The following is a 25,887-nucleotide window of genomic DNA, read 5'->3' as shown; positions in this document are numbered from 1 at the left end:
ACGCTGTAGATGTCGGCACCGATGCCAACCTTGTGTGAATACTCTGAAAAGCTAATCACTTGCATATCACAGCATCTTCTTCCTGGCGGTTAAATTTCGCGGTCTCTAGCATGTCATCTTCGTGGAGTAGCAATTTTAATGGCCACTAGTGTAGTTCAAAAAGTAAAAGTTCCAAAAATTCTTAAATGAAAACCTCTGCACATTGGTTTTATAAACATCTTAATATAATTTCAAAGTTAAAACAATCTAAGTTAAGTATTACGCACTTTCAAAATTTTGATAAAATTGTGTTAAGTGTATTTTTAAGACACTAATATCGGATCACTCTGAGACTCAGAACCTAAGGCCTTTGCATAGTTTTGCATAACCCGGCTAAATTTTGTAACATTATTTAAACATTTAATTTCACATAAGAGTATAAGGCAGTCTCTTTGTTCCTCTATTCATGGTACTTATTAGGCGCGGCCGGCTTGACGTTGGCCGAGCGAAAGAGAAAGTTCATTTTCTCACTTGCCACGCTAGACATACCGATAAGTGCTTGCTTCCCGACTGCGTCTTTGAGAGAACGGAATACCTCCATTTGGAGGTATGAGTGTAGGGTGAAGTGTAACATACAATGCGCTGAATTAGTATTGTACGTGGAATGAGATTTTCACTCTGCAGCGGAATGTGCGCTGATATGAAACTTCCTGGCAGATTAAAACTGTGTGCCCCACTGAGACTCGAACTCGGGACCTTTGCCTTTCGCGGGCAAGTGCTCTACCAACTGAGCTACCGAAGCACGACTCACGTATGGTACTCACAGCTTTACTTCTGCCAGTACCTCGTCTCCTACCTTCCAAACTTTATAGAAGCTCTTCTGCGAGCCTTGCAGAACTGGCACTCCTGAAAGAGCACTTGCTCGCGAAAAGCAAAGATCCCGAGTTCGAGTCTCTGTCGGGCACACAGTTTTAATCTGCCAGGAAGTTTTAAGTTTCAGTATTGTACTTCCTGTTAATGCAGGCTATGGGTGGAATTTGAGTCCCGTTGGATAGGGACCTAATTGGAAGTTTACATTTCAAACACGTTTGTTCTTACTAGGACATATTCCATTCGCGCTTATCTCGCACATATATTGTTTCCATGTCTTCGATTGTATTATCGTATACTTGACACTTATGTCAGTTTCCACTATTAATTAGGATATGCTCTGTATACAATAGAGGTGGAAAGAAATTTTTGTGGGAACTATTCACCCCGAAAGACGCTTAACGGAAGTGCACTATTCAAGGATGAGCTGGAAATGGCTTGGGATTGGCACAGCAAAGCCTTAGTAAGACGACACTCATCCATTCATTAAATGGGTGACTGACTCCTAAAACAGTCTGGCATTTAGTAATCCTGAATGTGAAGCAATCTACAAAGAGTCCGGAAGCACCTTAAAGCAAAAGAGTCATTAGAAACGCTCGGGTCCTAACAAATTCTAATCCATGGCTTTGTCTGAAAAATAACATTTCTGAAATTTTAAGACGAACATTTGTTTATATGGGGTTTATTTAGTCCATACCACCGTTGTGAGTTTTGTGTAAACTGGCATCCTGGCATTTTTTTCCACTCAAAGTGCTAGAGGCATAGCCAGTCGACAACCAGATTCACGTTTTGATCGAAATAAAAATAATTAAAAGTTATTAAATGGTGGCAGTATTTGGTGGACAGTAAAGCCAGTAAGATATTTAGAAAAATGAAATTGTTATCTTGTCTATATTCACTCCTAAACTCCGCTAGCCATCTTACGGAGTTTGATGGAGGGTATGTCTTCTACCATTGTCGATTCCCGCCTTTCCTGTTTCAGTCGCGAATGGTGTGCGGCAACAACGACAGTTGGTAAATCTTCGTATGAGCCCGAATCTCTCTGATTTTACGTTCACTTTCTTCTTGCAAGAAATATAAAGGAGGCAGAAAAATATTGGTTGGCTTCTATCAACTTAAGGTGTCGGTAGTTAAACAGTAAACCACATCATGATGAAGAACGCAACTATAGTACCGTCTGCCACTGGAATTGGATGAACATTCTCTACGACGATTTCTCATTTTCTAGAATTGTGATAAAATACGGTGCTCCTCTTCGTAGCATCTCTAGTTTGTTTTTCAATCGTACATGGTAACTGTCTTGGACTGAGGAGCATTGGTCGAATCTCAGAGTTTTGGAGACCTTCGTGAGTGGTCTTCACTCCATGTGGACTCTGCCAATGTATCTCGTCATGGCATCTGCCTTTTATACGCTTGCTCTTTCCGCATTCGATTGCTCCGTATGCATACGCCTAGATATTTCCAAACGAGACTGTTCCCAGTGATTGCTTGGCTATCGTGTAGTCTAACAGTAACGGTTTCGCGCCTATTTGCGCGCAATAAGTCGTCTATACTAATTTCTCAGCCTCCTAACTCTTTTTCCGTTCGATAGCGGTATTAACTGGGGTATCAACTCGCATGACACGTAAAAAACGCGACTTCTGTGTATAAACGTGATTTCTGTGTTAACGCTGAATTTCAGCGGGTATTACAAAGACCACCTTTTTATTGATTTCTGAAAGCTGCTTACTGACATGCCAGGTAAAAAAATACTTACAGTTCGTGGTTGAAAAGGTCAAAGCAATGTCAGAGTACAAACTTCTTTTAGACAATGAAGAGATGTTTGCAGTCTTCGTAATGGCGTGTAGTGTGGTAATCTATTTGTTGACTGCCATATTAAGTTACCTAAATTTGTTAAGTGAAAGGCAATCTTATGTCGCCCTGATTTTGTTTGCACACCTGTAGTGACTGATGTCATTAATGCTAGTATAACAGACTGTTACGTAAATCCATGTTATAATGACGAACATTTGGTATTTATGTTTTCTGTCCGCTGTGAGCACTTGCAACCGTGTTCTTTTGTAGTTTAATTAGCATTTCACTTAAATACGAATAGTGATTACACATTATTCCAGATATAGTGTTTGAGTATAACTGCACCGCACCTATGATTGCTTTAATTTGGTGTTTGCTAAGATAAAGGAATAAATTACCATTCTGGTGAATAGATGCGTACTTTCCCATACAGTTCCGTTGGCAGTGCTTCGGAATCAATGGCTTATTCTGATTTATTAGGTACACGGGCTAATGAATAGTGCCGAGTGCAGTGGAGGGTTATTGTATGAGCAGAAGTTGTTGCCTTAAAGTGTAAGTAATTTATGTTGATAAACAGCTAAATGCTCATTTTCAGCAATTTGTTCCTTATCTCAAAGTTACAGCTAGGAATTGTCCACTATCAGCATAATTATGGCCCTAAAAGTTTGGGGACTCATGCAGCACAGTACTTCAACATGTAAGACTTAATTTTTCATTGTTGCCTGCGTGTCTGTAATGCTTCTTAATTTGGTCTCAATTTGAAAGGTATATTACGTTTTAGGCACTTATTAATTTGGAAAACTGAGTGGTATCTACGAGTGTAATAGCAGAGAGCAATACTTACAATATAGTACCGCCCGAAGGTGATAGGTGTCCTCGTAATCCCCCAGTGGTAGAAGAGGATGACTGAATGTGCCAAGTAGACGCAGTAGCTCAGTTTAGCCAGCGGCTGGAAGCCTCGCCACGACAGTAGAGTTTTCACTGGCCCTGAACATGGTGAAAGTAATGTTGCTTACATGTAACAAGCAAACATAATACATGCAGGATAATCTTAAATATCTACCATTGTCCTCAGTGTAGTTTTGATAATGGTGGATAATTAGATAATTGATTCAGCGTCATATCATCCATACTATTGGATTTTCTTATTCTTACAAAACTTTATTATACACATACATCGAACTGAACACTGAAAGTCGTATGTAGCATGTGGCATGACGTTCTGTAACAAGAGCATAGGAAGAACTGCATAGTTTTGTATAAGTTTGCACATATGCAGTGCAAACTGTATTAATTACCGTGAAGTGCTACACACCATCTAGAACAGGAGAAAGGGCAGGTTCGTTGGGTATATAGAGAGACTACGTAAGTAATACAGGGTGTTTCAAAAATGACCGGTATATTTGACACGGCAATAAAAACTAAACGAGCAGCGACAGAAATACACCGTTTGTTGCAATATGCTTGGGACAACAGTACATTTTCAGGCGGACAAACTTTCGAAATTACAGTAGTTACAATTTTCAACAACAGATGGTGCTGCAAGTGATGTGAAAGATATAGAAGACAACGCAGTCTGTGGGTGCGCCATTCTGTACGTCGTCTTTCTGCTGTAAGCGTGTGCTGTTCACAACGTGCAAGTGTGCTGTGGACAACATGGTTTATTCCTTAGAACAGAGGATTTTTCTGGTGTTGGAATTCCACCGCCTAGAACACAGTGTTGTTGCAACAAGACGAAATTTTCAACGGAGGTTTAATGTAACCAAAGGACCGAAAAGCGATACAATAAAGGATCTGTTTGAAAAATTTCAACGGACTGGGAACGTGACGGATGAACGTGCTGGAAAGGTAGGGCGACCGCGTACAGCAACCACAGAGGGCAACGTGCAGCTAGTGCAGCAGTGATCCAACAGCGGCCTCGGGTTTCCGTTCGCCGTGTTGCAGCTGCGGTCCAAATGACGCCAACGTCCACGTATCGTTTCATGCGCCAGAGTTTACACCTCTATCCATACAAAATTCAAACGCGGCATCCCCTCAGCGCCGCTACTATTGCTGCACGAGAGACATTCGCTAACGATATAGTGCACAGGATTGATGACGGCGATATGCATGTGGGCAGCATTTGGTTTACTGACGAAGCTTATTTCTACCTGGACGGCTTCGTCAATAAACAGAACTGGCGCATATGGGGAACCGAAAAGCCCCATGTTGCAGTCCCATCGTCCCTGCATCCTCAAAAAGTACTGGTCTGGGCCGCCTTTTTTTCCAAAGGAATCATTGGCCCATTTTTCAGATCCGAAACGATTACTGCATCACGCTATCTGGACATTCTTCGTGAATTTGTGGCGGTACAAACTGCCTTAGACGACACTGCGAACACCTCGTGGTTTATGCAAGATGGTGCCCGGCCACATCGCACGGCCGACGTCTTTAATTTCCTGAATGAATATTTCGATGATCGTGTGATTGCTTTGGGCTATCCGAAACATACAGGAGGTGGCGTGGATTGGCCTCCCCATTCGCCAGACATGAACCCCTGTGACTTCTTTCTGTGGAGACACTTGAAAGACCAGGTGTACCGCCAGAATCCAGAAACAATTGAACAGCTGAAGCAGTACATCTCATCTGGATGTGAAGCCATTCCGCCAGACACGTTGTCAAAGGTTTCGGGTAATTTCATTCAGAGACTACGCCATATTATTGCTACGCATGGTGGATATGTGGAAAATATCGTACTGTAGAGGTTCCCAGACCGCAGCGCCATCTGTTGTTGACAATTGTAACTACAGTAATTTCGAAAGTTTGTCTGCCTGAAAATGTACTGTTGTCCCAAGCATATTGCAACAAACGGTGTATTTCTATCGCTGCACGTTTAGTTTGTATTGCCGTTTCAAATATACCGGTCATTTTTGAAACACCCTGTATATGTAGTTTCGTTTATTGTTTTATGTAGTTAAAGATAATTGAATTTGTAGTGTTACATTGAAAAGAGGAGGTCATTCCCAATAAAATACACGTGGCATATATGTATTTACAATAATAATTCTTGACGCAGTGATCAGAGTCTCAAACTTGATCACTGCAACTAAAATATGTATTCATTCAACTTAGATTTATGGGCAACCTACTTAACGTATTATTAAATGTAATATGTCAATATAATCAGGGTTTTAGCATACTCTTAACGACTTATCTAGTTTTAAGATTGGAGTTACGTATAAAAATATGCCATTATAAACGGTGCAATTGCTTGGACGGATCTGAACAGGCACGACTTATTCTGTTCTGCACGATGATGCGGCTGCACCCGTTTATGAACGTAGATCTTTAAAAGACGGCCGTGACGCTTTGAAATATTTGCAGCGATAGTTCCGTGGGGACATAAAAAAACTTGAATTGGTCAGCACTTGGAATTATCTTGTCTGAAGTTCACTGGAATACGTAATTTTCGTACGTTAACCTGATTCGGGCTTAGAGTGATTTCGTTTCGAGTTGAATTTTAACTCAGTCTGCTTAGAGGAAACTCTGATTATTTTAGTGCTGGTCGACACCTACAGTCATTCCATTCGGTGTCTATTCGACTCGCACATGCTGTGTTTAGCGTTGATATGAACATAGGACAACTTTGAACTGTGAACACATTCACTGTTACCAGTTGTTTTAAATACAGGATGTTCGGAAATTCCATTACAAACATGTAGAGGGGAATGAGTACATGGTGTTTTGAATAGGAACGCATGTCCGGTAACGCCATCCAACGACGTTGCAGAGTGTCAGAGTTATAGGTACCGGCGCATGTAAGTATATGAAGTATATGTATATACAGGGTGATTCCGTGATAATGTTACAAAACTTTCAGTGACGACGGAGAAGAATAAAGGTATCAATTTGAGTTAAGGGTCCCTATACCGGAAACGAACGAGTCGGAAGCTATAAGCGAAAATCATTCTGATACATCTGACCGTGGAATACATGTGCCGGTGCTGTTGCTGCTAAGAACGTGATGTATGCGACTTTCACAGGTGATAGTATGGACCAGGACAAAAAAGAAAAGTTTACTAAACATGGGTACTCGTTCAACACAGGAGATGTGTTTCACACTACTGAAGATGAACAAGTGCTCATAGATCCTTGATTATGCATTTCAGAACCCAAATTTACTTGACATTTTTCTTGTTTTGTTCCATACTACATCCTCTGAAAGTTGCATACCCTACATTCTTAGCAACAATAGTACCGGTACATGTATTCCACTGTCAGATGTATCAGAATGATTTTCGCTTGTCACTTTCGATTCGTTTGTTTCCGAAACAGGACCCTTACCTCAAACTGATACATTTATCCGTCTCTATCACCGTTGACAGTTTGTATAACATCATCACAGAATGACCCTCTATACAGGGTGTTACAAAAAGATACGGCCAAACTTTCAGGAAACATTCCTCACACACAAATAAAGAAAAGATGTTATGTGGACATGTGTCCGGAAACGCTAAATTTCCATGTTAGATCTCATTTTAGTTTCGTCACTATATATTGTACTTCCTCGATTCACAGCCAGTTGGTGCAATTGAAGGAAGGTAAAGTTGACTTCGGTGCTTGTGTTGACATGCGACTCATTGCTCTACAGTACCAGCATCAAGCACATCAGTATGTAGCATCAACAGGTTAGTGTTCATCACGAACGTGCTTTTGCAGTCAGTGCAATGTTTACAAATGCGGAGTTGGCAGATGCCCATTTGATGTATGGATTAGCACAGGGCAATAGCCGTGGCGCGGTACGTTTGTATCGAGACAGATTTCCAGAACGAAGGTGTCCCGACAGGAAGACGTTCGAAGCAATTTATCGGCGTCTTAGGGAGCACGAAACATTCCAGCCTATGACTCGCGACTGGGGAAGACCTAGAACGACGAGGACACCTGCACGGGGCAATAGCCGTGGCGCGGTACGTTTGTATCGAGACAGATTTCCAGAACGAAGGTGTCCCGACAGGAAGACGTTCGAAGCAATTTATCGGCGTCTTAGGGAGCACGAAACATTCCAGCCTATGACTCGCGACTGGGGAAGACCTAGAACGACGAGGACACCTGCAATGGACGAGGCAATTCTTCGTGCAGTTGACGATAACCCTAATGTTAGCGTCAGAGGAGTTGCTGCTGTACAAAGTAACGTTGACCACGTTACTGTATGGAGAGTGCTACAGGAGAACCAGTTGTTTCCGTACCATGTACTGCGTGTGCAGGCACTGTCAGCAGCTGATTGGCCTCCACGGGTACACTTCTGCGAATAGTCCATCCAACAATGCGTCAATCCTCACGACAGTGCAAATGTTCTCTTTACGGATGAGGCTTCATTCCAACGTGATCAAATTGTAAATTTTCACAATCAACATGTTTGGGCTGACGAGAATCCGCACGCTATTGTGCAATCACGTCATCAACACAGATTTTCTGTGAATGTTTGGACAGGCATTGTTGGTTATGTCTTGATTGGGCCCCATGTTATTCCACCTACGCTCAATGGAGCACGTTATCATGATTTCATACGAGATACTCTACCTGTGCTGCTAGAACATGTGCCTTTACAAGTACAGCACAACATGTGGTTCATGCACGATGGAGCTCCTGCACATTTCAGTCGAAGTGTTCGTACGCTTCTCAACAACAGATTCGGTGACCGATGGATTGGTAGAGGCGGACCAATTCCATGGCCTCCACGCTCTCCTGACCTCAACCCTCTTGACTTTCATTTATGGGGGCATTTGAAAGCTCTTGTCTACGCAACCCCAGTACCAAATGTAGAGACTCTTCGTGCTCGTATTGTGGACGGCTGTGATACAATACGCCATTCTCCAGGGCTGCATAGCGCATCAGGGATTCCATGCGACGGAGGGTGGATGCATGTATCCTCGCTAACGGAGGACAGTTTGAACATTTCCTGTAACAAAATGTTTGAAGTCACGCTGGTACGTTCTGTTGCTGTGTGTTTCCATTCAATGATTAATGTGATTTGCAGAGAAGTTGTATAATGAGCTTCAACATTGAAAGTAAGAGTTTCCAGACACATGTCCATATAACATATTTTCTTTCTTTGTGTGAGAGGAATGTTTCCTGAAAGTTTGGCCGTACCTTTTTGTAACACCCTGTATAAAACACATCTACAGACGCAAGCGACGGTAACTTTGCGCTCTCTAGTGTCGTTGGATAAAGTTTCCGGATACTCAAAGTAGTATGTACTCACTTTCCTCAATGAGACCTACAAGTTTGTAACGGGAATTTTCGCACGCTCGAGCTATTTTATATTCGTTCAACAATAGCGATGAGGTGAATCATCAGCCTGGATTTTACTTTTGTGATAAAGCTGAACTTACCCGTTACCAATGAACATTAAAAAAAAGTTGTGGGCGAACATTATTTTCCACATTGCATCTTCATCTTAACGTTTATTTATTGTGGTTTAAGAATCAGGAAGAATTAACCATTTTTATTTACGTGCCTGGTATGGCGACAGCATCCACCATGACGATGACGACAGAGTCGACTCGTCATGCAGGGTCACTGCCCAGTTTTAAGTAAAGCTTTTGGCTGTCGTGTGGCGCGTTGCGTTAGCTACCACGGGCTGTTTAAGCACACCGTGTTGACGTGTAGGTCAGAATAACACATAGGTAAAAGGACTGTGACACGGGCGAGACGTGCTTGGTGAAACCTGCACCGCACATCAGTGACAGCAGAAGCTGACAGGACGGTCTTACCACACCACGGCAGCACCCATCTTGTGAGCTATGTGACCCGGGGCTGGGTAATAGTGCAACAATAAATATGTGTGAGTTTTTAAGCAGATACATTCCGAGTGTAGCAGGACCACCACGACATCAGGACCATGCTAGATGACGAGAAGAATGGGTACCCCGCATCCGAAGCGATTTAATGCTACAAATAAATTGTTGTCAAATGTTGATACCGATTCGGGGACTTTAATAAAGTTGTACGATTGTTTACTTGCATACGTTCGAGAGGAATGTTTTACGTACGACACGTATAGAAACGTTGGCATCGAAAAGAGTAATATAAATATGTACAAAACAGTCACAGAAAGGAAGAGTTTAAGAAAACTGAAAGTGGACGAAGCAGCTGAGCTTGATACTATTTTAAAGGTAAAGAAGACTTTCTATTCATTGTAGAGAGATTGATATTTGAATTGGAGAAAAGAAAAAGTTGTTGAAGAGTTTTGTAGCAATTTTGAGTTTATAAGTAAATTTACGGAAGAGACAACAGAGAACTGCTGAAATATGCTAGAAAACTACAAAATAGTTACACAGTCGACTTCGAATAATTATTGACTGGTGAGGAACGCAGTATAAACCTTCTCCGTAACTACTCTGTATAGAACATTGCGTGCAAACCACGTTCAAGAACTGTTTCCTTATTTAGAGATTACCCTACGACTATTTCTGTCAATCACTGCAAAAAATTGCTCTGCCGAGTGATCTTTCTCCCTCCTCAAAAGGCTTAAGAATTGTTTGCGATCGTCCGTGTACGCAGGATCGAGTGAACAGTCTTGTCGGCCTCTCCATGAAATCTGTCATGACAACGCAATTGGGGTATGAAGACGTGATCAATGCATTTGCTGGAAAGAAAGCGCGCCGTAAACAGCTTTGAATGGCTCCAGTGTAATGAGTTCAATATGCATATATTTTTTGTTGTTTTTAGCAGCAATACCAGTCGTAGTATTCAGTTACGTAGCGATGTAAGTTACTTGGTGGCACATTTAAGTCGAAATGAGGGGCGGAGTTATTTTCCTCTGGCTAGAGGCGGCAAACAGCTAAATTCGCCCCTGCTTGTAGGACCCGGCGCCACAGCGCTGCTGACCCTCCGTCAGCTTCTGCCATCGTCAGATGCCTGCCAGAGAGGCAGTGGGTCATGACCCTTGCACAGCAGTCTTAACTCGCCCCCGTGATAGATGCGAGCAGGGCCTAAGACACGGCGTGCGGCCGTACCACAGCGGAATGCCGTCGCAGCAGAAGTAGCGGAGCACTGCTGATGTCAAGGCTGTAGCCGAGTGTCCGGCCACTGGCAACTGCTTGGACCGATACCAGCAAAACATGGTGCATCTCTTCACTGGCACGCGTCAGGCTCACCAAAGGACGGTGTGCTGTCTCACATTGCTAACGGTAAAGGTTAAACTACACACATCAAAAAAGGTTTTGCATCACCCCGGTTCCCAGAACTCCTCAAGACAGACGTTGACTGTGGACACTGTATCGCGGACAAAGTCTCTTTGAATGTTCAGACATGTCACTAAACCCGCCCAAACGTGTAAACGACCATGCACGAGCAGCGCCTATTAGACGGAGGGGGTCCGACAGCCGATCAATTCCAGTTATTTCACCAGGAAGGACGTGCAAGGCTCATGTTGTCTGTAGTTCAACCTTGCCTGTACGGTCAGTACCGCGGTTCGATCGCGCCCGCATTGTTACTTTGTGCCAGGAAGGGCTCTCAACTAAGGAAGCGTCCAGGCGTCTAGGAATGAACCAAAGCGATGTTGTTCGGACATGGAGGATGTACAGAATGACAGGAACTGTCGATGAAATGCCTCGCTCAGGCCGCCCAAAGGCTACTACTGCAGTGGATGACCGCTACCTACGTATTATGGCTCGGAGGAACCCTGACAGCAACGCCACCATGTTGAATAATGCTTTTAGTGCAGCTACAGGACGTCGTGTTACGATTCCAACTGTGCAAAATAGACTACATTATGCGAAACTTCACTCCAGACTTCCATGGCGAGGTCCATCTTTGTAACCACGACACCATGCAGTGCGGTACAGATGGGCCCCACAACATCCGAAATGACTGCTCAAGATTCGTGTCACGTGCTCTTCAGCGATGAGTGTCGCATATGCCTTCGACCAGACTATCGTCAGAGACGTGCTTGGAGGCAACCAAGTCAGGCTGAACGCCGTAGACACACTGCCCAGCGAGTGCAGCAAAGTGGAGGTTCCTTGATGTTTTGGGGTGGCATTATGTGGTGCCGTCGTACCCGCTGGTGGTCATGGAAGGCGCCGTGACGGCTGCGCGATACGTGAATGCCATCCTCCGACCGCAACCATATAGGCAGCATATTGGCGAGACATTCTTCTTCATGGACGACAATTCGCGCCCCCATCGTGCACATCTTGTGATTGACTTCCTTCAGGATTACGACATCGCTCGACTAAATGGGATAGATTGTAAAGGGCTGTTTATGGACGACGTTACCCACCAACAGCTCCAAGGGATCTACGCCGAATCGCCGTTGAGGAGTGGGACAATCTGGACCAACAATGCCTTGATGAACTTGCGGATAGTATGCCACGACGCATACAGGCAAGCATCAATGCAAAAGGACGTGCTACTTGGTATCAGAGGTACCGGTACGTGCAGTGTTTTTAAGTACCACCTCTGAAGGTCTCGTTGTATGGTGTTATAACACTCAATGTGTGGTTTTCATGAGCAGTAAAAAGGACGGAAGTGATGTTTATGTTGATCTCTGTTCCAATTTTCTGTACAGGTTCCGAAGCTCTCGGAACCAAGGCGATGCAAAAATTTCTTTGACGTATGTAATTGCAGATGGGACATCAGATGAATTCAAAATTGCGAATAATGAGTACCATCAGCTGCAGAATGGAATGACGACAGTGAAAATTTGTGCCGGACCGGGATCGAACCCGGGAATTCCCGCTCGGCGGTCGCCTTACCATTTGGCTACCCGTGCGCCACTCACCATGCAAGGAGACGTATGGTTGACAACATATGGAAGTTTGGGTCTGGCCGGGAATCGTGCATGGATAGCCAAATGGTAAGGCGACCGCTCGCGCTAAACGGGAAATCCGGGTTCGAGCCCCGTTCCGGCACAAAATTTCACTGTCGTCATTCAATTGCACAGCTGATGGTAGTCATTATTCGCAATTGCGAATTCATCTGATGTGGTTCACAACAGCTGTGGTCGCCGCAGTGCGTAGTCATCAGAATAACACTAGCACTGCAATATCGTATTTGTAGATGGTGTCGTAATAAATACAAATTCCTAGGAAATAGCCCGAGGCACAGAGTAATGACGCTGAAGTTAAGGTGAGTAATGTACAAGTACCAGCTCCGATATTAAGTGAAAATGTAGAGTCGGAGGTAGCAGGAATAAGTCCGGGCTGTACAGATGTGAATAAGTATGGGGTGGCAACACAGCTTATTTGATGGCAGTAATATCTGCGCCATCGGCTGATAGTGAGGGTTGTGTTGACGCCGGAGAGTCTGAGCCAGATGCGCAGCGAAGTGCATGTGCTGATAATTCTTGCGTCGTGCAGATTGGAACTGCAGACGATGTTGTTTTAGGTACTACGAAGAATGCATAAAAAGCAGGTATATGTTGTGGCACGATACAGGCACATATACCGCGTGTTTCAGAAATAATTACAGAATTTTTGTGGGACGATAGGTTGGATGTAGGCCGTTATCTTAAGTATACGAATGTGGGATCTCTGACTCGTAGTTAATGCGCTAGACAACCCCAAAGCGTATTCGCTTTGCTGGGGCAAACACACTGTACTCGTACATTCTGATTATTGCAGTAGATACTCAAAGTGTGCGCCATTGACTCAAGCCGTCAGGTCACGGAACGGTGAACAATGGGTAATGTTTCGTTGGCGCGATCTCAGACGACTCCTGCAGCAACAGTAATTCGAGTTACTAGTTCTTCCACAGTGTTTACAGGAGTTGGACACGCAAGCGCCTTCACGTGACTCCAAAGATAAAAATCGAGTGATGTGAGATCTGGTGATCTTGCAGACCAGTGAACAGGTCCGTTACGTCGAATACAGCGTCCAGCGTATCATCTGTCCAAGAACCTTCTCACTCAATTTGTGAAATTGGGAGGTGCCTCATGACGCTGGAAGAAAATTCGTCTTCTGGCCTGAAGCGACACATCTTCGAGAAGACCGGGAAATACGTGTTATAGAAATACGCGGTAAAGGCGACCAGTTAGACGGTGTGGAAGAGTGTAATGCCCCACTACTTAGTTGTGTGTAATTCCTGCCCAAAAATTTAATCAATATCGTTCCTGAAAATGGTGAACAGCTGTGCCTTAAGGATTTTTTCTTAGCTGTGCATGGGCTTGCAACTGTTGAACAGCCACAGCGGCATGGAAACGAAACTGCAGGGCCAAATTCGGTAGAGATACAGATAAAATATGTGTAGAAATTGTTTGAAATAGGTTCTTCTTTTTTTAAATTGCCTTTCGCGATGTGCCCATATCGCCGTCTCAACGATGGAATATCATTTATGACGATACGAACGCAAGGACAACACAGCATCCAGTCCACAAGCAGAGAAAAATCTCCGACCCGGAAGGGTATCGTACCCATGTCCCTTCGGTTAGCAGGTGCTGTGCTAACCGTGCAGCTACCGAGGAAGACCGAAGTACTTTAAATATATGTGAAACTTGCTCACGCGGGAAAAGCCATGGATAAAAAGCCCCCAGACACTTGTACGGATTTCAACCGAATTTGGTAAACATGTTGCTTACTGTCTTGAAAGACATACTGTTGCGACGGAGATTAGAAAAAAGGAATATTGTATAGGGGTAGAAGTGATAACGTGGAGAGATAGGTGGGGATGGGGGGTGGAGAAGATGGACAGACAGAGAGCAGGAAGGAGGAGAAGGACATAGAAAGGCAGGAGGCAGCTATTGTCGACGAATGATGGTGGACATATTGAGAATTTCCTGTAAAGAACATCATCTTTGCTTTGTCTTACCTTGTTATGCTAATTATTGCTATTCTGATCAGATGAAGCGCCATCTGTCGGGCACTTTTTGAACTTTTGTATTTTTTTGGTTCTAATAAAACCCCATGTCATTCCAAGCATGTGTGTCATTTTGTACCCCTCTATCTACATTATTCCGTGATTTATTCAGTTTTCAAATTTATACTGACTTTTTGATCACCCGGTATTCCACGCCCCCCTATCGCATCTTGGGTGTAAAATCGAGACTTCAGCGTCATAACTAAGTTAGCGATAGGAGCTTGTGATGCGTTGCAATCCCCTTGTATACATTTGCCCGGCAGATGTGTTGTTTACGGAGTTAGTGATGGAGTGAGTTGTAATTTTTAAACATGTCGGACGCTGCTGCTATGCGTTTATTTGTTTCCATGCAGGATGTATCCCCAGCTACTAACGATCATTTTATGTAGGTCTGATGCAGTCATCGTATGATTTCTGAACGGTGTTCAGATGTGAACAGTGGACACTATACGTCTCTGAAAAGCTATATTGTGCTCGTATCATATAGAGAAAGTGTTTTACGGTTCGATAACATAGTTTTTCGTAGAGAAACCGGGAAGGAGGATGTATGTCATGAGGTTGAATTATATTTCTCACAAAGGAATATTAACAACGCTACGTTCCATACGTTTGATAGGTCGGAAACGCAGGTGATCTAACATTATAGGCCCGTTTTAAGAGCAGAACGCTGTAGCCTTAGGAGTGCGTGTGTTTATGTTCTCTCTTACCAATACCTTCCAGGTACCGATCCTAGACTCTTAGAACAGTACTTTATAGTTGATAGCTTGGTTGATTTACGTAAAAATGCCTCGAACTCCATCTGTCTGGAGCTCCATCGCCTATAAAAATCATTCCTTTCTTGTTCTTCTTAACTGTCCGCTATTACATCACGGCACTTTGAAATCTGTTATTATACATCGATAAGGAGTGTTAAGCTCCTCGCATGGACGCATCTCGAGATTGATGAGGACTCGTAAAGCTCCAGTCATTCACGAGAGGTGGAGTGTAGCGGTCTTTTCTGGTCTGTTACAGATTAATTCGCTAAAGGTGTTGCCTTGCGGGTTGGTCAATGACAATGTGAGGAGGGTCTTTCACTCTCTAGTTTTACCCTAAGACATGGAGAATCCTCTGTGACTCGCATATGCACAGAGATAGATCGTAAATTAAACACTATGTTTGAGGTGATAGAAATATGTGAAGCGCTGTCTGGAATACTTTGATTATTTATTTGTTCGGGAATTAACATTGAATGGATGTACTGCACAGTCATCTATACATTTTCGCACTGATACTCGCAAAGTGGAGAAGGGGTGGTTTAGCTATGATACTCAGATTGGGAAAACACGCTCTCACATCACTGGGCAGTGCTGAAGTTACTGTAAAATTGTTCGCGCTATGAATTGAGATGCTTATTATTAGAGTACATGGATGGTGTCTTATCCATCCCACCCGTACACTGGCTTCCACATTATGATTGACTGATATCGCTTGTTTGAGTTGGGAAAAAGTTTTGGTGGATGGACAGCAACTTCTGGGGTGGATAGCAACAAAACACCTACCGCGTACATTAATGCAATATGAGGAATCAGTCGAAAGGGAATGCAGAGTCATCAGCTATTCCGTTAGTGTGAGAGAACAGTCTAAATGTAGAGCTCTTGAATGACCTTCGGACTATAGTTTGGAGACCTACGCCAACGCAGTACAACTGTTCCACTTTGCTTATGTTGTAAATGTTTTATTTAAAATCAACCGGTGTGTGACATGTTATGCTATCCACCGTAAGAATATGATTTACACTAAGCAACGTCTAATTACCTGCTAAAGGCCGTGGATCAGAACTTCGGACACTGGCCTCGAAGTCGTGGAAGAAAAACGAAATGTTTGGCATTGTACAAAAGCGTGTTAGAAAACAGTGTTTGAACCAGGACCAGAGGGATACGATCATTCGCCTAGAGTATAGGTGATCAAACTTTAAAGTGGCCTCTGCGGTGTCTGTATATTTAAGAGGCGGTAGTAGCAGTAGCAGTTTGAGGTGCGAATTCGGTGAGGGATTGGGTATACCATTAGGAATGCTCTTTGCTATTCTGGTGTGAGCGTTGCGAAATCTCTTTCTCTGTACTGGAGGCCCACCGCAACTGTGCGTCATTTCTTCGGCATCGGTGCCTATGTTGCTTCTATAGCAGATGAAGTTAGTGGGACTTCTACAGTTCGTAATTTTTCTATGTTGGGGGGTGGAGAATAACGATGACAGCATGTTGGGCTGATTGATTTGAATGGATGCAGATCTGTAGTACTTGTATGTAGTTTGGGGACATAACACTATGTGCGCATTTCCATCAAATGGTCAAAGCCTGCTCCTGTTGCACTAACGCAGGTCATTCTGTTTCTACACGGGATGCAGTAGGTGGTGGATCCGTCTGTTTTTCGACTTCTGCTCAGTTACGACTTAAAATGGAACGATCACATGCATGAAGCTGTAGAAATGGGCGCAGCTACAAGACGCGTAGGGGGTGACTAAAACCAGGTTGTAATTTTACTATAGCAGACAGGTTAGAGGAAGGTGACTCGTTTCGAGATATGATAGTACCAGAAATATGATTCACTCGTGGGTGTGATCCGATGCAGGTATGTGCTTGAATGGAAAGACCATTTCCAAATGATGGACATCATTTCTAGCGGATAGCATAAGACTAGAGATCTGAAAAAGTTAGTGTACATTTTATACGACCTCAATCGGAACATCATCTACTACTATTGTTTGTGTTTCTTCTCAATCAGTTTTCGCCTATAACTCAGTAGATATATAGCAGAACCTATGACATGGTATCGAGATAGAATGGGCTAGAAATAGTATAGAATTATACCGCTTACGTACTATGTTCATTAGCCAAATCACTTTCAAAATGCGGTAATTTTATCCCGAGGGTGCATCGTGGGCTTACACACTCCTACGATCACTGTCATGGTATTTGTCCAGAAAAAACCATCTCATTCAGAGGTAATGTCGTATCTAGATTCGTAAAGCGGATATAGCTTTTAACCTGGATACTTGTGTGCGCCTGTAGAACGAAGATCGCTTGTGATAGTAACATACGGTGATAGTAACATACGGTAGTTGCTGCGATCGGATTTTTCTTTAACATCTGGCTGATTACGTCTCTCTTTCTAAGACACAACGGTCGCACTTGCAAGAAAAACATAAGGACATGGCCACTCTTGGTTGATTTTCGGTCAGTATTATTTCGTATCGTGGGCAGTCAGTTATTGATGAAGTATTATACTTAGTAGTAGTGATGGGTACGTGATATGTTCGCATTTGAGCACCAGGTTTATAAAGTATGTATTTGTGGAACAGAAATGAGTATGTTCAACGGTAAGGTGGGTTTGGATTTGACTTGGTGTACTGTGATAGCAAAGGGAAGAATATGTTCAAAATGTTCGAATGTGTGTGAAATCTTATGGGACTTAACTGATAAGGTCATCAGTCCCTAAGCTTACACACTACTTAACCTAAATTATCTTAAAGACAAACACACACACCCATGCCCGAGGGAGGACTCGAACTTCCGCCGGGACCAGCCTTGCAGTCCATGACTGCAGCGCCTCAGACCGCTCGGCTAATCCCGTGCGCGGAAGAATATATCAAGTGATAAGAAAGGTAGTGATATTTCTGTTTCCAGAGCCACTGCTGACAGCAGGGTGTATTTCTGATAGTCATTGTCGAATGCCATTCAATTGAGACTGCGATCGTAACATTTAATTGTGAGTATAATGATGAAAAATAATTGTGACAGGTTACCTAGAATGATTCCGTGCATGCATGGCCTGTGGTGGGAATGATTCACGTTTCCCGTTAACTGCAGCAGCCGTCCGAAGTCAGAGGCATGTTGGAGTGTAGGAATGTATGTAAGTTAACTTTTCCGTTCTCTAGACGACCGAATAGTGAACTAATACATAGAATGTGTTGGGTGGCTTTCGAAATCAAGTGGAAATTTGAGAAGATGTTGCGTTTGTGTTGGACCGTTATTCCTTTCCATGTAAATTGTTCGGTTGACTTCGTCTGCACATTTTGCGCTTTTATTTAGTTGAGAGAAGATCGATTGTGGTGTGTGTAGGACACGTTTGCCTGTTCTCTAGACATGGGAAAGACCTTAGTTGGCTTATAAATTATAGGAATGATTGGGAATCTGTTACATCACCGACTTCAGTTTTCGTTAGTGGAAATATCGATTTACTCCATTTGTTTCTAGTTACTGAGTGGTTTATAGCATGCTGGACCTCCGTAAAGTTTGGCATTTGTGTAGAAATAATTTTCAATCTATATCTTGAGAATTATGTTGCGCTAGCAATCGGTAGGATGCTGCCTAGTGCTTGATGTCGAGAAGTACGGCGAAAATGGTATAGTATTATGGTGAAAATAAGTGTGTTCTTGAAATCCCCGAGTCTGGAGATGTCTGTAGAAAGAGATCAGGTTCGGAGCAGAAAACAGTAACGCGTTTGTGCTGAGGGGAAACGATCTCGAATTTGTACATTAGTTCTGAGACCGACTTCGGTCCGCTGAGGGTGCTCTGATGTAAAAGGGATGATTTTGTATGACGCTGAATGTCAAGTCTGTAGAAAGAAAGAAAAGGCTGACGGGGCTTCCATAGAACTGGAGAGCATCGTGATGTATAGACTGTGTGAGTGTAGGCGTAGCATAATTTTTTTGGATGTTGCAGATATAAAAGATAACTGCACTGTTTGTGTAAAATTTGTATATATTGTATTGTAAAGTTACTGTGGCTTACAGAGTGTAAAATGTGTATATACTGCATTGTAAAGTTTACTGGTTTATGTTATGGCAAGAGTAGAGAGGATGACTGTGTGTCTTTCCTTATTTGACGATATGTATGGTAGTTTGTATGATTTAACTGTCAGTGCAATATGGCGATCTGTGTAAAACAACCGCTGAAAGTCTCACCTGCAGAAGGAAAAAAGGCGGGCAGTGCTTCGATATCGGCGGTATCAGTAATTCGGCTGGTAAATTCGACAATAGGCAATCATAATGCTCGATTCAATCACATCCTTTGTGCTGGGATATAGGAGCCTCTACATAGCGGTGAGAACATTTGCGTATGTTGAGAGCAGGAAGGGTAGCACGTGATGAAGTGGGTACCACGTTAGGTCCGCAAGGAAGACTGCTTTCGACGTTATTGTGCGTTATTGTCGTAAAGAAGTTCTGTTAGAGCAGGAACTTCATTGCATACAAGCTGAGACAACACGAAAACTCCTACATAAGCGCACGTTATGTGTTTCTGAGGGACTATGCAATTTACTAGAGTTCGACTTGGTTATTATTTTATGTTTCGCAAAGTGTTATCTCTGATCGGTCGTTCTGGAGGTCACTAATTAAAATTGCGTTGCTCGGTTTTCCCTTTAGGATAGAGACTATGGCTACAATCAATCAAAATTCATGGAACTAAGCTCTCCAAAATCCTTGTTGTAAGGCGAAGTGAACCAATGTTATTCCTATTGCGCTTAAGAGAACGCAAAATGCGGAAGGATACGAACATATTTTGCAGAACTATGTACAGCGTACAGTATAAGAACAGTTCGGAGGCGATATACACTCCTGGAAATGGAAAAAAGAACACATTGACACCGGTATGTCAGACCCACCATACTTGCTCCGGACACTGCGAGAGGGCTGTACAAGCAATGATCACACGCACGGCACAGCGGACACACCAGGAACCGCGGTGTTGGCCGTCGAATGGCGCTAGCTGCGCAGCATTTGTGCACCGCGGCCGTCAGTGTCAGCCAGTTTGCCGTGGCATACGGAGCTCCATCGCAGACTTTAACACTGGTAGCATGCCGCGACAGCGTGGACGTGAACCGTATGTGCAGTTGACGGACTTTGAGCGAGGGCGTATAGTGGGCATGCGGGAGGCCGGGTGGACGTACCGCCGAATTGCTCAACACGTGGGGCGTGAGGTCTCCACAGTACATCGATGTTGTCGCCAGTGGTCGGCGGAAGGTGCACGTGCCCGTCGACCTGGGACCGGACCGCAGCGACGCACGGATGCACGCCAAGACCGTAGGATCCTACGCAGTGCCGTAGGGGACCGCACCGCCACTTCCCAGCAAATTAGGGACACTGTTGCTCCTGGGGTATCGGCGAGGACCATTCGCAACCGTCTCCATGAAGCTGGGCTACGGTCCCGCACACCGTTAGGCCGTCTTCCGCTCACGCCCCAACATCGTGCAGCCCGCCTCCAGTGGTGTCGCGACAGGCGTGAATGGAGGGACGAATGGAGACGTGTCGTCTTCAGCGATGAGAGTCGCTTCTGCCTTGGTGCCAATGATGGTCGTATGCGTGCAGGTGAGCGCCACAATCAGGACTGCGTACGACCGAGACACACAGGGCCAACACCCGGCATCATGGTGTGGGGAGCGATCTCCTAAACTGGCCGTACACCTCTGGTGATCGTCGAGGGGACACTGAATAGTGCACGGTACATCCAAACCGTCATCGAACCCATCGTTCTACCATTCCTAGACCGGCAAGGGAACTTGCTGTTCCCACAGGACAATGCACGTCCGCATGTATCCCGTGCCACCCAACGTGCTCTAGAAGGTGTAAGTCAACTACCCTGGCCAGCAAGATCTCCGGATCTGTCCCCCATTGAGCATGTTTGGGACTGGATGAAGCGTCGTTTCTATGTGCCTGTGGTTCTGTCAGTGTGATCATGTGATGTATCTGACCCCAGGAATGTGTCAATAAAGTTTCCCCTTCCTGGGACAATGAATTCACGGTGTTCTTATTTCAATTTCCAGGAGTGTATCAGCACGACAATGCACCCTCTCATAAAGCGACACGTGTGGGGCAGTGGTTTGTGGACAGTAACGTTCTTGAAATGGACTGGCCTGCCCCAATACCGAGCTTTGCTCAATGGAACACCTTTGCGTAGGGTCAAATCGTCGAATAGGCTCCAGTCCCCAGCGTCTAATGTCAATGCCTTCTCCGCCCCACATACATTCATCTCATTAAAAGTGTCCACTGTAGAATTCAAGCCATCATAATGGTGAATGGTGGACACCCCTCTTATTAATGTCTAGTAATAGGTGTCCGGATACTTTTGATCAGAGAGTGAGGAAGGTATCGTCGTTGGATGATCCTAATGAAATAAAGGAAGTACTTGGTGTAATGAATGGCAGCTCTTTTTAAACTGGGTGAATGCAAGATAATACTTTCCAACCAGAATGCTTACTAGTTAGTTTCCTTTCAAGAGTGTGCAAATGCAACAGCTCCATACTTATCAATACAACCTCTCGCTCGACGAAGGATCTGCGCCCAAAGATTGGACAGTTGCACAGGTCACGCCAATATTCAAGAAAGCATTAGGAGCAGTTCACTAAATTACAGGCCCATATCATTAACGTCGATATGCAACAGGATTCTGGAACGTATATTGTGTTCGAACATTGTGAATTACCTCGAAGAGAACGGTCTATTGACACAAAGCCACACGAATTTAGAAAATATCGTTCTCGTGCAACGCAACTAGCTCTTTACACACACGAAATTTTGAGTGCTACTGACAAGGGAATTCAAGTTGATTTTTTATTTCTAGATTTCCAGAACGCTTGTGACACCATGATTCACAAGCAGCTTGTAATCACACTGCGTGCTTACAGATTATCGTTCCAGTTATGCGATTTGATGCGTAATTTCCGGTCAGAGATGTTATATTTCGTAGTAATTGACGGAAAGTCACCGAGTAAAACCGAATCGATTTCTGGCGTTCCTCAAGAGAGTGTTAAAGGCCCTCTGCTGTTCCTTATTTATACACACACATCAAAAAAAGTTTTGCATCACCCCGGTTCCCAGAACTCCTCAAGATAGACATTGGCTGCGGATACTGTATTACTGACACATTCCCTTTGACGGCACAGATATGTCAGTAAACCCGCCCCAAGATGTAAACAACCACCATGAGCAGCGCCTAATAGACGGAGGGGGTCCGACAGCCGATCAGTTTCAGTCATTCCGCCAGGAAAGAGGCAAACGGCTTGTGTTGTCTGTAGTTCAACCGTGCCTCTGCGGTCAGTACCGCGGTTCGATTGCGCCCGCATTGTTACTTTGTGCCATGAAGGGCTCTCAGCAAGGGAAGTTTCCAGGCGTCTCGGAGTGAACCAAAGCGATGTTGTTCGGACATGGAGGAGATACAGAACGACAGGAACTGTCGATGACATGCCTCGTTCAGACCGCCCAAGGGCTACTGCTGCAGTGGATTATCGCTACCTATGTATTATGGCTCGGAGGAACCCTGACAGCAACGCCACCATATTGAATAATGCTTTTCGTACAGCTACAGGACGTCGTGTTACGATTCCAACTGTGCAAAATAGGCTACATTATGCGCAACTTCACTCCCGACGTCCATGGCGAGGTCCATCTTTGAAACCACGACACCATGCAGCGCGGTACAGATGGGCCCCACAACAGCCGAAATGACCGCTCAGGATTCGTGTCACGTGCTCTTCAACGATGAGTGTCGCTTATGCCTTCAACCAGACAATCGTCAGAGACGTGCTTGGAGGCAACCCAATCGTGTTTAACGCCTTAGACACACTGTCCAGCGAGTGCAGCGAAGTGGAGGTTCCCTGATGTTTTGGGGTGGCATTATGTGGGGCCGACGAACGCCGCTGGTGGTCATGGAAGGCGGCGTAATGGCTGTACGAAAAGTGAATGCCATTATCCGACCGATAGTGCAATCATTATCGGCAGCATATTTGAGAGGCATTCGTCTTTATGGATGACTGTTCGCTTCTCCATCGTGCACATCTTGTGAATGACTTACTTCAGGATAACGACATCGCTCGACTAGATGGGATAGATTGAAAAGGGCTTTTTATGGACGGTGTGACCCACTAATCGCTCTGAGTGATCTATGCCGAATCGCCTTTGAGGAATGGGACAATCTTGACCAACAGTGCCTTGATGAAGTTGTGGATAGTATGCCACGACGAATGCAGGCATGAATCAATGCAAGAGGACGTGCTACTGGGTATTAGAGGTACCGGTGTGTACAGCAATCTGGAGAACGATCTCTAAAGGTCTCGCTGTATGGTGGTACAACGTGCAATAAAAAAGGGCGGAAATGATGTTTATGTTGATCTGTATTCCAATTTTCTGTACATGTTTTGGAACTCTCGGAACCGATGTGATGCAAAACTATTTTTGATGTATGTATATGATTTAGGAGACAGCTGACTAGCCGTCTTAGGTTGCTTGTAGATGATGCTGTCGTTTACCGTTTAGTTAAGTAATCAAAAGATCAAAACCAATTGCAAAACGATTCATAAGAGATTTCTGTGTAGTGCGAAAATTGTCAGTTGATCCTAAGTAATGAAAAATGTGAGGTCATTCACATGAGTGCTAAAAAATAATGGGTTAAACCGCGGCTACACGAGAAGTCAATCAGATCTAAAGGCCATAAATTCAATTACAGTTACGAACAACTTAAATTGGAAGGAACGCATAGAAAATGTTGTGTGGAAGACGAACCAAAGACTGAGTTGTATTGACAGAACACTTACAAGATGCAACAGCTCTAGTAACGGGTCTCCCTACATTGCGACTGTGCGCCCCCGATTGGATTACTGCTGCGCGGAGTGGGATCCTTACCAGATAGGATTAACGAGTGCATGGAGAATGTTCGCAGAAGGGCAGCACGTTTTGTATAATCGCGAAATAGGGGATTTGGCATGTAGATGAGTAAAATAAAGGCGTTTCTCGTTGCGGCGGGATCTTCTTACGAAATCTAAGTCACCAACTTTCTCCTCCGAATGTCAAAATAGTTTGATGACGCCGACCTACATTGGAAAAATCGATCATCATAATAACATAAATGAAATCAGAACTCCCACGCTAGGATATAGGTGTTCGTTTCTTCCGCGCGCCGTTCGACAGTGGAACAAAAGAGAATTGGTGAGAAGGTGGTTCGATGAAGCCTCTGCCAGGCACTTAAGTGTGATTTGCAGAGTAGCCATGGGGATGTTGATGGAGATAGAGAAATAACCTGATTACAATGTGTCTGATTACAATGTGCCGGCCAGTGTGGCAGAGCGGTTCTAGGCGCTTCAGTCTGGAACCGCGCGACCACTACGGCCGCAGGTCGAATCCTGCCTTGGGCATGGATGTGTGTGATGTCCTTAGGTTAGTTAGGTTTAAGTAGTTCTAAGTTCTAGGGGACTGATGACCTCAGATGTTAAATCTCATAGTACTCAGAGCCATTTTTTTGATTACAATGTTAGTGGTGTGCATGTTGAGCACGTCACATTGTATTAGTATTTACTGGCAGTACCGAGATGCGATGTGAAATGGGACAAACACGTAAAATTAGTAATAAAGAAGGTGAATGGACACGGAGATTTATTGAAACGGTTCTGTGAAAGTGTAGTACATCTGTAAAGGAAACTGGATGCAAGGTGCTAGTGTGACCAATTCTACAGTTTTGTTTTGGCGTTTTGATATGTTATCGGCAAGTTTCAAGGAAGGGAGTGTTAGTGCGAGGCATTCTTATGGAATGACTTGTGCCAGCAACTGACCTGCACGTCCCTTTTCGCAGGCATAGATGACCCACGAGATGGAAAGCGCCCAGGCGAGTGGCTGCAGGGTGGCGAACAGTGCAGCCTCCAGCCTGCTGTAGGGCCTGTGGTAGCTGAGGAGCAGCCCGTACGCGGCGAACAGCGCCAGGGCCGTCGACGCGGCCCAACAGCCACTCACCGCCACCTGGCAAAGGCATTTAGCGCTATCAAAAATGTTCAAATGTGTGAAATCTTATGGGACTTAACTGGTAAGGTCATCAGTCCCTAAGCTTACACACTACTTAACCTGAATTATCCTAAGGACAAACACACGCACCCATGCCCGAGGCAGGACTCGAACCTCCGCCGGGACCAGCCGCACAGTACACGACTGCAGCGCCTAAGACCGCTCGGCTAATACCGCACGGCATTTAGCGCTACCAACGTAAAGAGTCGATACCTAGGATTACTGTGCGAAAGTGATACTCCAAACTCAGTAGAGCCAACTGAACATCACAATACTGTGAGATAACGCTTTTTTTTTATCTCCGTTTGAGGGCAAAATTCGATTGAAATCTGCCTGTATTTTGCTTTATTATATATACTGATCAGCTGGAACATTCTGAACACTGAACCGCTATTGACATAAACCCGTCCAGGCGATAGCAGCGTCTCCTGTTGAGGAATGACTGCCAGTCAGACAGACACACGGTGCATGTAGTATCAATGATCATGCTGAACGTGTGCAGAGTGGAGAAGGAGCACGATCCATCTGAATTTGAGCGAGGGCAGATTGCGATGGCCCGGAGGCTCGGAGCGAGCATTTCGTAAACTGCACGACTTGTCGGGTGTTCAAGG

General features: G+C 44.4%; 1 protein-coding gene across 1 annotated transcript in view; it reads right to left on the bottom strand.

Moving 5' to 3' along the window:
• LOC126281802 (nose resistant to fluoxetine protein 6-like) overlaps positions 1-25,887 on the bottom strand; it is a 252,843-nt gene that overhangs the window by 22,383 nt on the left and 204,573 nt on the right. Inside the window, exons 9-10 of the mRNA XM_049981017.1 lie at positions 25,051-25,234; positions 3,488-3,630 (exon numbers count right to left, since the gene is read on the bottom strand). Coding sequence (XP_049836974.1) covers positions 3,488-3,630; positions 25,051-25,234 — 327 coding nt within the window. The remainder of the gene's footprint in view (positions 1-3,487; positions 3,631-25,050; positions 25,235-25,887) is intronic.

This window comes from Schistocerca gregaria, chromosome 7 (assembly GCF_023897955.1).
Source record: "Schistocerca gregaria isolate iqSchGreg1 chromosome 7, iqSchGreg1.2, whole genome shotgun sequence".
NCBI lineage: Eukaryota > Metazoa > Arthropoda > Insecta > Orthoptera > Acrididae > Schistocerca > Schistocerca gregaria.
The sequence above is the reverse complement of the archived record's forward strand: the minus strand, read 5'-3'. Positions and strand labels throughout refer to the sequence as shown.